We start from the raw sequence: 11,833 nt of genomic DNA, 5'->3' as shown, positions 1-11,833 counted from the left end.
GACTGGGGCATTTTGGGAACTGTAGTTTCTGGAGGGAAATAGCGTCCTGACTTCCTTGGCGTGTGTCTGTGCTTGGTGAGGAGATGAACGGGAAGCGGCCCGCCGATCCGGGCCCGGCGCGGCCAGTGAAGAAGGGAAAGAAGCAGGTAGCGGCGGAATTTTCGGACGCTGTCACGGAAGAAACCGTGAGGAAGCAGGTGGCTGAGGCCTGGAGCCGCCGGACACCATTCAGCCATGGTAATGAGGTGCTGTGAGGGAGGAGCGGCCGCGAGAGGAGGCGTGGGAAGGACCTTAGCCACCTCCGACTCTAGCTGCTCGGTTCTTTCCAAATTCTGCTTGATTTGACAAGCCTGGGGAGGAAAATAAATATAGACCCGGGAGTATGGGCAAGTAGGAGACATGTAAACTGAGGATTGAATTCTAGAATCAGAATCCCTCTGCTGATGATACGTCACTGGGCAATGTATTTAACTTTGCTTAAGCGTCAGTTTCTTTTATAAAACGGAATCGTTAATAGTATTCCCCTCGGAAAGGTAGGATTGACAAACTAATGCTTGTAGGCATTCATAAATGTTTCCCAGAGAACCAGTAAACATCTAGCAAATGTCGCATGACCAGTACAGATGTTGAGAGCTGCCAGATAGCTGGTACCTGAAGCTACCACTCTCAGGTGCCTTGTCGCTGGACTACGTGACGCATGAAACGAAAAATCTTGAAAGGAACCATCGTTCCAGACTTAGCTACAAGCTATTACCTTATACAATGTGAATCTGGTGGAAGTGAAATGAATTAGAAGGTTAGAAGCCAACCGAGTATATATATATATATACACACACACATACATATTTAAATGCAGTCACTCCCTCCCCACAGAAAACTTGGGGAAAATAAGGGTAGGATTAAAGAGAAAATGGCCAGCCAGTTTTGCTACTCTCATTTAATTTGCTATTCTTGATTTACTTTCTTCCGGAGAAAATGAGTTAATCTAAAATGCATTGATGCAAGAATCAGTAAACTAAAAAAATTAAAAAAAAAAAAAAGCAAGAGCTTCCATTAGTGATATACTCCCCCCCCCACACACACAGTCATTAAAGACTAGCATTTAAGCACAGTATCTGAGAAGGGTAGTCTTGAGTGAGTAATGAATGACACAACTTACAATTCTTCTCCGAATATTAAACTTTAAATATTAGGTTCCCAAAAATTCATGATTGTCTCCTTTTGTATTCTGTTATGCTACTTGGTGTAATATGGAAGAGAAGAAAGACAAGGGGTAATATTTTTGTTCCAACAGAAGCTATTGTCTTGGACATGGATCCTTTTCTTCACTGTGTAATCCCCAACTTCATCCAAAGCCAAGACTTCCTGGAAGGACTTCAGATGGAACTTTTGAGCCTGGACTTCCATGAAAAGTACAATGATTTATATAAGTTCCAGCAGGTATTTATTCCTATTACTTGAGCTCTTCCTCCTCAGAAAGTCTTTGGCTATAAAATCATTCATTACTGTAGAGTGCTTACTGCTCTTCCAGAGGACCCAGGTCTAGCACAGAAATACAATCCATTGGTGTCCCCAGTGTGGGATCATCTTCAATACAGGGACCACTCACTCTAAAAGGCTGTCAGGGTTTAAAAATTCAAAAAAGGGTTGGAAAGATAGCTCAGCAATTAAGAGCTCTGGCTGCCCTTCCATTAGACCTGCGTTCCAGTCACAGCACACAGTCACATGGTTGCCCACACCCGTCTATAACTCCAGTCCCAGGGAATCCAGCACCCTCTGCTGGCTTCCAAGGGCACCATGTGATAGATACACAGACATACATGTAGACAAAACATCCATACACATAAAATAAAACTGAAATATTTTGAAAATTCAAAAATGAAGCAGATGAATTATTTTTTTATTTTCTTTGCACTTCCCTTTTGATTTTATCTGGAATAAGAGAGTGACTAATTAATACCTCATTCTTTTACGCTGGAGCTGATCATCTGATAAGCTGACAGCATCCTACTCCCCTCTAATTGTAGACCTTGTACATATGATTGAATTATCCAGAAACTCTAATGCAAATCAAACTTTTATTCCAGTAAAGTTTACCAGGTTAATGAAAAGACAGCAGTTATCTGCTTTTATAATTATACCAACTTTTCAATCCTAAGCGATCTCTGATTACTAAATTGAGATACCAGTGTGTGAGTGTGTATGTGTGAGTGTGTGTGCTCAGCAATTGTGGATATACATGTGTGCCATTTCTCAGGCACCATACACCTTTATTTTGAATCAGGGTTTCTCATTGGCCTGAAGCTCATCAAGTAGGCTAGACTGACTGACTAGTGAGCCTAGCACTGAAATTAAAAGCACATGCCACACAGCTTTTTCTCTGTGGATTCTGGGAATTGGCCCTAAGTCCTTAGGCTCACAAGGCAAGCATTGCAATGACTGAGCAGTCTCAACCCCAGAATGGTTTTTAGTTGATGCTGTTTGACAAGAAGTAAGCTTGAGAAAAAAGCAAAAAATGACTCTGGGTGATGAAGAAAAGAAAAATGCCATTACCCATTGTGAATAATTTTTGCGTTGCTCACTTTTGGACAGGATCTCTTCACCTGTATACTTTTTCTTTGCATGTGCTATAAATTTAACAGATAATTGGATCTCTGACATTAGGATTTGTAGAATATTTATATTTATATTATATAATGTATATTGTATTTGTTGTTTATTTTGTTTTTCGAGACAGGCTTTCTCTGTGTAGATCCAGCTTCTTGGAACTCACTCTGTAGCCCAGGCTGGACTTGAATTCATAGAGATCCACCTGCCTCTGCCTCCCCAGTGCTGGGATTAAAGGCGTGCGCCACCACTGCCTGTCCATATTTTTTAAGCATTACTAGTACATACTTTATGACAGTCCAAGCGTTTTGGTTATTAAGTCCTCATCAGAGTCCTGTGACGGAGTGCACTACTATTCCTGTTTTACAAATAGGAAACCATGTAAGTTTTTCCTTCTCTTCTGGATCATTCAATTTAACATGACAACAATAACAAAACTCTATTAGGTTTTTTTCCATTAAAATTTTTTTAATTAAATGAAAATTTAAAAGATCTTGATCTAATTTTCCCCTTCAGCTTCCATCCTGTTTTTTATTCGTTTGCTTGCTTGTTTTTGGTTTAGTTTGATTTGGTGTGGGTTTTGGTTTGGTTTGGTTTGTTGAGACAAAATTTCTCTGTGTAGCTTTGGAACCTGTCCTGGATCTCGCTCTGTAGACCAGGCGGGCCTCAAACTGACAGAGATCCACCTGCCTCCGACTCCCAAGTACTGGGATTAAAGGCCTGGCCACCATCACCTGAGATTTATTTATTTGTTTGTTTGTTTGTTTTGAGGCTAGGTCCCTAGATATAGCCTAGGCTAGCCTCAAACTGACACTCCTCCTGCCTCTACCTCCTGTGTGCTGGATTACCGACCTGTGACATCACATCTACTAGCACGGTTCTTTTAAGGGCTGTCCAAACTGCTTCATGTCCTTTCCTTTCATCCTCTTGTAAGCACATATGATCACTCTTTTGCCTTTACCACTGTGCTTGCCAAGGTCACTCTCAGCCTCCACATTAGTAAATATAGCCTTCACTTGTCATTCTTTGACTTTTTTTTTTTTTTTTTGAGACAGGGTTTCTCTGTGTAGTTTTGGTGCCTGTCCTGGATCTCACTCTGTAGACCAGGCTGGCCTCGAACTCACAGAGATCCACCTGACTCTGCCTCCTGAGTGCTGGGATTAAAGGCGTATGCCACCACACCCAGCTATTCTTTGACTTTTTACGAGACCAACACAATACCTACTATGCTACAAAGGCAGATAATCCTTGATCTTTTAGAAGCATTTGCATGCCTTCTTCCTAGAGACATATTTTCACTTTCCTTTCAGGATACCATGCTGTGTTAGTTACTTTTCTATTGCTGTGAAAAGACACCATGACCAAGGCAACTTATAGAAGAAAGCATTTAATGGGGGCTTACAGGTTCAGAGGGTTGGAGTCCATGACCATCATTGTGGGGAGCATGGCAGCAGGCAGGCAGGCATGATACTAGATCGGTAGCTGAGAACTCAAACCTCATTCACAACAGATACGGTGTGAGCTTTTGAACCCTCAAAGCCCATTCCCAGGGACACATCTCTTCCCAATAGTCCACCAACTGGGAACCAAGCATTTAAATATATGAGCCTATGTCAACCATTCTCATTCAAACTACCACACATACACTCTTAATTTCCTTTGCTAAGTCTTCCCCTTATAACCAACATCTGTTTGTATTTTAATTAGTATTATTGGGAGGGCAAGGTGGGAGGGGCAGTCACAGGACAGTGTTTTGGAACTGGTCCTCTCCTTCCATCTTTATGTAGGTTCTGAGTATCAAACTCTGGTCACCCACCGTGTTTGTTCACAAGCACTTTTACACACTTAGCCATCTCACCAGTCCATAGAACCAACTTCCTGGTGAGTCCTTCTTAGTGCCAGAATACTCGATCCTGAATAATTTGATCCCTGAATTAAGATTGAGCACAGATTTCCATGGAGTCTCATGGCTTTCTGTCTCCTTGGATGTCTAGGAGTCACAGGTTTACAACCAACACTAAACTCCTAGTCTCCTCCCTCTAATTCTGTTGCTCCTCTTGACCTCAGATCAAAATGAGCCATTCTTAAGTCCTTGTTCAGTCCTCATGTCCCATCCCCTGAGGACACTTTCTTCACTGCATCCCAAACACCTCCTACACTTCACCATCAACAGCATTCACCCCTCTAAGCTGTATCTCTCACCATGATAATCATTTGAGTGTATAAACCCGGCTCCTACCTTCACCCACTTATCTAACTGTTACCATTTTGTTCTTTTCATGTAAGTGAATTCAAGAGAATTAGAACATACATGTTCACATTAAAAACTTGCTCACAGATGTTCATAGAAGCAATGTTTATAGAAGCAACCAGACGTCTACCCACTGATTAATGGGTAAACAAAATGCAGTATGCCCATCTAGTGGAGTATTATTTAATCATAAAAAGTAAGTCAGAGCTGCAACATCATGAGCCTTAGAAATGTTTTGCTAATAGAAGCCAGTGAGACTCTGGGAACACTGAGATGGTTTGGCAGGTGAGAGCACTTGCTGCTGAGTTCAGAACCCACATAAAAAAGTGAGATATGGTGGCAAGCATCTGTAATCTAGGCCTCCTCTGGTGAGATGGGAGGTGGAGACAAGAAACTTGTGGGCCAGTTAGCCCAAAGTATGCAGTACAGTAGAAACAAGAGAGAGACTTTTCCTCCACAAGGTGGGAGGGGAGAACTGAACCCTGATGTTGTCCTTGACCTCCACACGTGCACCATGGCACAGCCATACCTACATTTATACACCTACTACTTATAATAAATATAAAATTTTAAAATAAGCCAGACTCAAGATGCTGTGTATTATATGATTTTTTTTTTTAATATCCAGAATAGGCAGATGGCCCATAGAAACAAGAAACAGGGTGGTGTTTGTTAGGAGCTGGTAGTAGAAAAGATGGAGCGCAACTGCCTAATAGAGACAAGATTTCATTTTGTAGTGTTAAATTCTGGGCTTATGCAGCATGGTTGGCTGCATGGTGAATATGTGAAACCCATGGAATTATGTTTTTCAAGTGATGAAAATACTAGATTCTACATTATGGGGAGTTTTCTCTCAAGATATCACCTCACGTTTCTCCTTTGCTCAACAACTTAATAACTCTTCATTTCCTTGGGTAAAAGCCATCGTACACAGATTGGCTCCAGGCTAACACAATGCCTTCTGTAGGGCTTTGATCCTCACCTACTGCTCCCCCATTTGCGCTTCCCCAGCCACTGAGTTTCTCCAGTATTTGGGGTAAATTGTGCTTTCCCTCATTGCAGTCTACCTGGCTCACCTACTTACAATTGCAGGCCTTTCCTACTCTCAGCACAACCCATTCCTCTTTCTGTTGGTTTTTCCTATGCACTTGCCACCTTTATGCTAATAAATTACATTTTATGTTTACTGTATGACTCCTTCAACAAATGTCAGCTTCTCTGTAATAACTACTTAAGTGTTTGCTGAATGAATAAGGTACAAAGACACTAAGTCACTTGCCCATATCATAGCTGTAAGATGGAGGGATTGTATGTCAGACCTGGTAGTTCTCTTCAGTCTAGGCTCAGCCACAATGTTCTGCTATCAGAGTCCTCACTGTTCTTCTTTGCATCCAATACACTGTAACAAGGAAATCCTTTTTTTTCCTTTATGATCAAGTCTGATGATTTGAAGAAGAGAAAAGAGCCTCACATCTCAGCTTTAAGGTAAGCAAGTAATTACATTTTTGGGTGCCAAATATATGTTAGGCAGAGCATTGAGTGCTTTTTGTTTTGTTTTGTTTTTCGAGACAGGGTTTCTCTGTGTAACAAGGCCTGGCTGTCCTGTAACTCTCTCTGTAGACCAGGCTGACCTCAAACTCACAGAGATCCGCCTGCCTCTGCCTCCTGAGTGCTGGGATTAAAAGTATACATGCATCACCATGCCCGGCTACCTCACTGAGTGCTTTAAATGTTAGTTCATACACTCTTTGTTGACATTATTGCATTTGGTAAAGGAAGAAACAAACCCTAAGAAACTAAATAACTTCTTTAAGACATCCCAATAAAAATTGAGAGCTAAGATACAAACCCAAGCCTTGGATTGTTTGCTTGATCACCCTTCTTTCCCTCCCTTCCTCCCTCCCTTCCTCATCCCTCCCTTCCTTCCCTTCTTCTTTCCCTTCCTTGTGGACAGGGTCTCAGGCAGGCCCAAGACTTACTATGTATGTAGCTCAGGTTGGCCTGAAAGTCACAGTAGTACTCCTGCCTCCAATTACCAACTGCTGGGATTACAGACATGAGTCACCATGCCTGGCTTCAAATCTTAATAATAAAATGTTTGGGTTTGTTAGTTATGAAGGAAACAAAGTAACAACGGAGAGAGCATTTTCTGCTCATGAAGCTAGGAAGTACTGAAAATTAAAACTCCAGTGTTGACAAGTTAGATACATTTTCATACTTGTGCAGTCCTTTAGAAGACAGTGTACCAAAACCCTTAAAAGTACGCATTTAAAAAATTATTGTGCTTAGGGGTGTTTCACCTGCATGTATGCATATTCCCCATATGTGGGCAGTACCCGTGGACATCAGAAGATGTTGGAACCCCTGGAACTGGAGTTACAGATGGTTGTGTGCTGCCATGTGGGTTCTGGGAACCGAACCCAGGTTCTCTGCAAAAAGTAGCTGGTGCTCTTAATCAGAGCCATCTCTCCAGACCTGCAAGTATGCACATTTTATAAAGTAATTCTAAGAATTGATGGTGACAAAACAAAGAAGTACAGGGGCTGGAGAGATGGCTTAGTGGTTAAGAGTACTGGCTGCTTTTCCAGAGGACCCAGGTTCAATTCCCAGCACCCTCATGGTGGCTCACAACCATCTGTAATGAGATCTGATGCCCTCTTCTGGCCTACTGGTATACATGCTGGCAGAACAGTGTATACATAATAAATAAATAAATCTTTAAAAAAAAAAAAGTACACAAAGTTCCATACAGGAAACTATGCAACCATGAATATGTGTGTGAATTTTAATAAACAAGATAATCACACTTTATTTTGTCAATTCAATGATACTTGTAAAAAAAAAAAAAACCTCTAAAATCTAGTGTCCTCTCTAGTTGCTATTTTGTTCTAGTTTAATTAGTAATATTTTCTCCCCTTAGGGGTGTATAAGAGGATGGTTATTACAAATAAAAGCATCTTAGATCATTGGGATACACTGTTTTCAAAAGGAAAGAATGTGCTGCAGACATAAACTGTATGTTTATGTACAAACTGAAAGACTTCAAGTAGACGAATAGGATTAGAGTTTTTTTTTTTTTTAAAGATTTATTTATTTATTATGTATAGTGTTCTGCCTGCATGTATCCCTGCAGGCCAGAAGAGGGCACCAGATCTTATTACAGATGGTTGTGAGCCACCATGTGGTTGCTGGGAATTGAACTCAGGACCTCTGGAAGAACAGTCAGTGCTCTTAACCTCTGAGCCATCTCTCCAGCCCCAGGATTAGAGTTTTTAAAAACATTTTCTTTTTACTTCTTTAAGATTTTTTTTCAATAATGAGAACATGCTGTATAGTAGCTGCTTTTCATCTATGTACAAAGAGTTATTTTTTCTCTGAGACAGTCCCTTATATGATAGTAGCCTGTACAGGTTATTTCTTTCTATCTAGAAGTACTGCTTATGTGTTAACTATAACTCATATTTCATACTAATTTAGACTTTCCTCCTAAAGAGAAACAATCTCACTTTCAGACATTTGGTCTCATTAGTCCAAAACACCCATCATCCATGACTGAGCATTATCCCATACTCAAAGAGTCACAAATGGGAGACCAGGACATGCTTGACTATTACAGAAAATGGTCTTTTTATTTGCCATGTGTGTTCTGGGTGTTCTCACAAATAAAATTAAAGATGCCAAAGATGAGAGAAGATAGAAGCCTGTCCCTGTCCCTGGTTACTTCACAGTGTGTATAGAAAGGAGCTTTCTGTAGCATTAGTTTTGGGAGTTGATGATAGCAGTTGATTTTTCAGAAATATTTATCCCCACCCTTACCCCCTACCATTGTCTGGGGACCAGTGTAGCAGCTGGCTGTCTTGACGCATTATGCATCATTGGAAGCTGTGCCTTTAGAGATTACAGAACACTTCCGGGGTTGTCCCAGCCAAGCACAAAACATCTTATGGGATGTTTTGGTTTGAGGAGTATACGTTGTAAGAAAACGGTAGTGGGGTCTTACAGATTTCTCAGGAGTAGTTACTGACAACACAATTGCATTTTGTAGGAATTTCTGTTCTGTGCATTTGAATGAGCCAAAAGTCCTATATCTTCATGTGTATAATTTGATCAAATATAAGACTTTTAAAAACATTTGGATTGGGGTTTGTTTTTTGTTTTGTTTTGTTTTGTTGGTTGGTTGGTTGGTTGGTTGTGTTGTTGTTGTTGTTGTTGGCTGTTACTGTGCTTGTTTTTGTTGTTCTTACTGTTTTCAGTGGCTGGCCCGGCACTTATAACAACTTTCTTGTCTTGCCCTCCTCAGTACTGGGATTACAGTTACGTACCACATGTCCAGCTAAAAGTTTATACTTATCAAAGTTAACATTATTTCAGGGTTGACTGGCTGAACTAGTTATAACTTGTATTAAAGAGATGCTATACAAAGGGCCAGAGGGCCAGCTTATCTTATAATGGAAATGTTCATTATCTTTTCTTATTTACACCTGCTGGCATCAGAACATCTGTGGATGTTTTGTTGATTGTTGTGTGATTAATTTATTATTTGTGGTTACTACAATTTAAAGTCATTTTGTGGACCAGTGAGTAGGCTCAGCTGGTAAAGGTGCTTGCCGCTAAGAGTGATGGCCTGAGTTCAATTCCCGGTACACACATGGTAGAAGAAGAGAACTGATTTCCACACATTGTTCTCTTACCTTCACGTGTGCCACGGTGTGTGTACTCACACAAATAAATACATTCAAGTTTTAGGAAGGTCATTTTGTGATCTCCTGCAGTTGCTCACCCAAGTGTTTATCAAACAGCAGTACTAGTGTTACTGGAGCCCCTAGCACTAACAAGTGACTCTGGACCCAGCTTCTTGTCTGTGTGAAGAAAAATGTGGCATAAAATACATCAGATGGAAAAATGAGTTTATTGACACTTACATCCCAAAAGTGGAGAGAGAGAGAGCTATTCTCAGTTGGATCCTGCCCTCCCTATGGCACTGGTACGTTTTTAGAAAGGAGACAATAAAAAGCCAGGAAAGATGCACATGTAGACTTAACCAAAGCTGGATTTAGAAAAAAGACAGTTCAAAAAATCCTAATTTCAGCCAGGCAGTGGTAGTGCACACCTTTAATCCCAGTAGTTGCGAAGCAGAGGCAGGCTGATCTCTGTGAGTTCTAGGCCAGCCTGGTCTACAGAATGAGTTCCAGGACAGCCAGGGCTACACAGTGAAACCTATCTCAAAATAAATAAATAAATAAATAAATAAATAAATAAATAAATAAATCCTAATTTCAAGGGTGCATCACTGCATTAGTATTATGCTTATGATGTTGGATTTATAACAGGAAATACTTAATTCATCTTAGTCCCCATTCCTGGCAGCAAGCTCCTAAGATTTAGAATTTAAGTGTTGAGATTAATAAAGGTGAATGGAGAAACTTTGTTAGGGAAAAAAACAACCTTTCTACCACACCTGAGCTTCTGGTAATGGAGAACTCCTAAAGGCTGGAGAAGAAGGGACAGTTGCCAAGAAGATAACCAAGAGGGCGGCAACTCTCAGCTCTAACCATTCCGGCCCGGGAAAACGAGGAGGGTGGTCAGGTCAGGTAGAAGGATTGCTACAAGTTTGAGTCTAGCCTGAGCTACATAGTACATTGTAGGCCAAGCCTAGGCTATAAAGCAGGACCTTGTTTCAAAGAGAAGAAGGGCTTACAGTTGGCTAGATGCATCCCTAGTGGCCAGTGGTTTGTTTAGTCAACCATGCCTGTGCAGCAAAGCATCCCTAAGTTCCTGAGGTGCCAAGGAGATGCGAGAGAGGTTCAGTTTCTCTCCCCAGGGCTTTATGCTGTGAATCTTTTGTATTTGGCTGTTCCTGAGTTGAGTCATAAAATTATTGTTTGTGTGTGTGCCTTAGTTGAGTTCATCTGTGTATAGATGACCTTGGAGGCCAGAGGACATTGGATCCCTGGAACTGGAGTTACAGATAGTTGTGAGCTTCCTGATGTGGGTGAAGTAAAAAATTACCTCAAAAATGATCCAACTTGAGGAGGGTGTTGTAGGGACCTCCTGTTTATACCGGATCAGCACAGCTCATGAGCTGGTCCTCTAATTGGGTCTGAAGGCAGCCAGTCCTGTGAGACTGAGCCCTTAATCCTGTAGCTAGTGTAAGAATTGAACTGAGTTGTTTTTTGTTTTTTTTTTTAAGATTTATTTATTTATTATGTATACAGCATGTATGACTGCAGGTCAGAAGAGGGCACCAGATCTCATTACAAATGGTTGTGAGCCACCATGTGGTTGCTGGGAATTGAACTCAGGACCTCTGGAAGATCAAGCAGTGCTCTTAACCTCTGAGCCATCTCTCCAGCCCCTGAACTGAGTTTTAAGGGGTGCTGATTGTTTCCAAAAATAGGTAGTTAACAGGGAAAAACCACGTATTTGGTGTCAGAAGCAAAATGTGTTTTTAAAAAAAAAGGAATTGAGTTTTCACATTTACTACTGAAAAGCCTGTGTGAAACTGGGTGACTTATAATGGAACAGTGATGTAGTGACGGACAATAAAACCAGAGTGCTGGTATGGGAGGCCATACCACAGGCAAACTGCTAGGGAACGAAATGACGAGACTTAGAGCAAGCGCACTGTGGTAGCTGGAGAGTTCCATGATTTCCCTGGGAACTTGACAGCATGCAAATTTAAACTGGAGCATCTCTCAGTCTCTCAGGGTCTCATGAATGAAATTTGAGAATGGTCTCTTGAATGAAATGCGACCTTATGGGAGCATAGGAATGGCGTAGCTCCTGATTGAGCCTATGCTGTGGCATAACAAATTGTCTTTTGTTCACACTTCTAGGAAACTTATGTTTGAAGATTTTCGGGACTGGCTTTCTAAGGTTTCCAGCATTGACCTAGAACCAACCATTGATATGTCCTGTGCTAAATACGAGTTCACTGGTAAGGAGGATGAAGCCCTGCTGTCTAAAGATTTCAAG

The 11,833-nt window shown here is 41.1% G+C and overlaps 1 protein-coding gene across 2 annotated transcripts in view; it reads left to right on the top strand.

Moving 5' to 3' along the window:
• Nucleotides 1-28: 28 nt before the first annotated feature.
• Nucleotides 29-11,833, top strand: part of Ogfod1 (2-oxoglutarate and iron dependent oxygenase domain containing 1) — a 33,818-nt gene continuing 22,013 nt past the window's right edge. Inside the window, exons 1-4 of one of the 2 annotated variants that reach the window (XM_052728773.1) lie at nucleotides 29-237; nucleotides 1,295-1,440; nucleotides 6,297-6,343; nucleotides 11,695-11,795. In XM_052728773.1, the coding sequence (XP_052584733.1) occupies nucleotides 84-237; nucleotides 1,295-1,440; nucleotides 6,297-6,343; nucleotides 11,695-11,795 (448 nt within the window). In that variant the 5' untranslated portion in view covers nucleotides 29-83. The remainder of the gene's footprint in view (nucleotides 238-1,294; nucleotides 1,441-6,296; nucleotides 6,344-11,694; nucleotides 11,796-11,833) is intronic. The other variant, XM_052728774.1, reaches the window with a different exon arrangement.

This window comes from Peromyscus californicus, unplaced genomic scaffold (assembly GCF_007827085.1).
Source record: "Peromyscus californicus insignis strain IS unplaced genomic scaffold, ASM782708v3 Scaffold_8__1_contigs__length_139910024, whole genome shotgun sequence".
NCBI classification, from domain to species: domain Eukaryota; kingdom Metazoa; phylum Chordata; class Mammalia; order Rodentia; family Cricetidae; genus Peromyscus; species Peromyscus californicus.
Note: the sequence above shows the minus strand (reverse complement) of the source record. Positions and strands in the feature narration are given on the sequence as shown.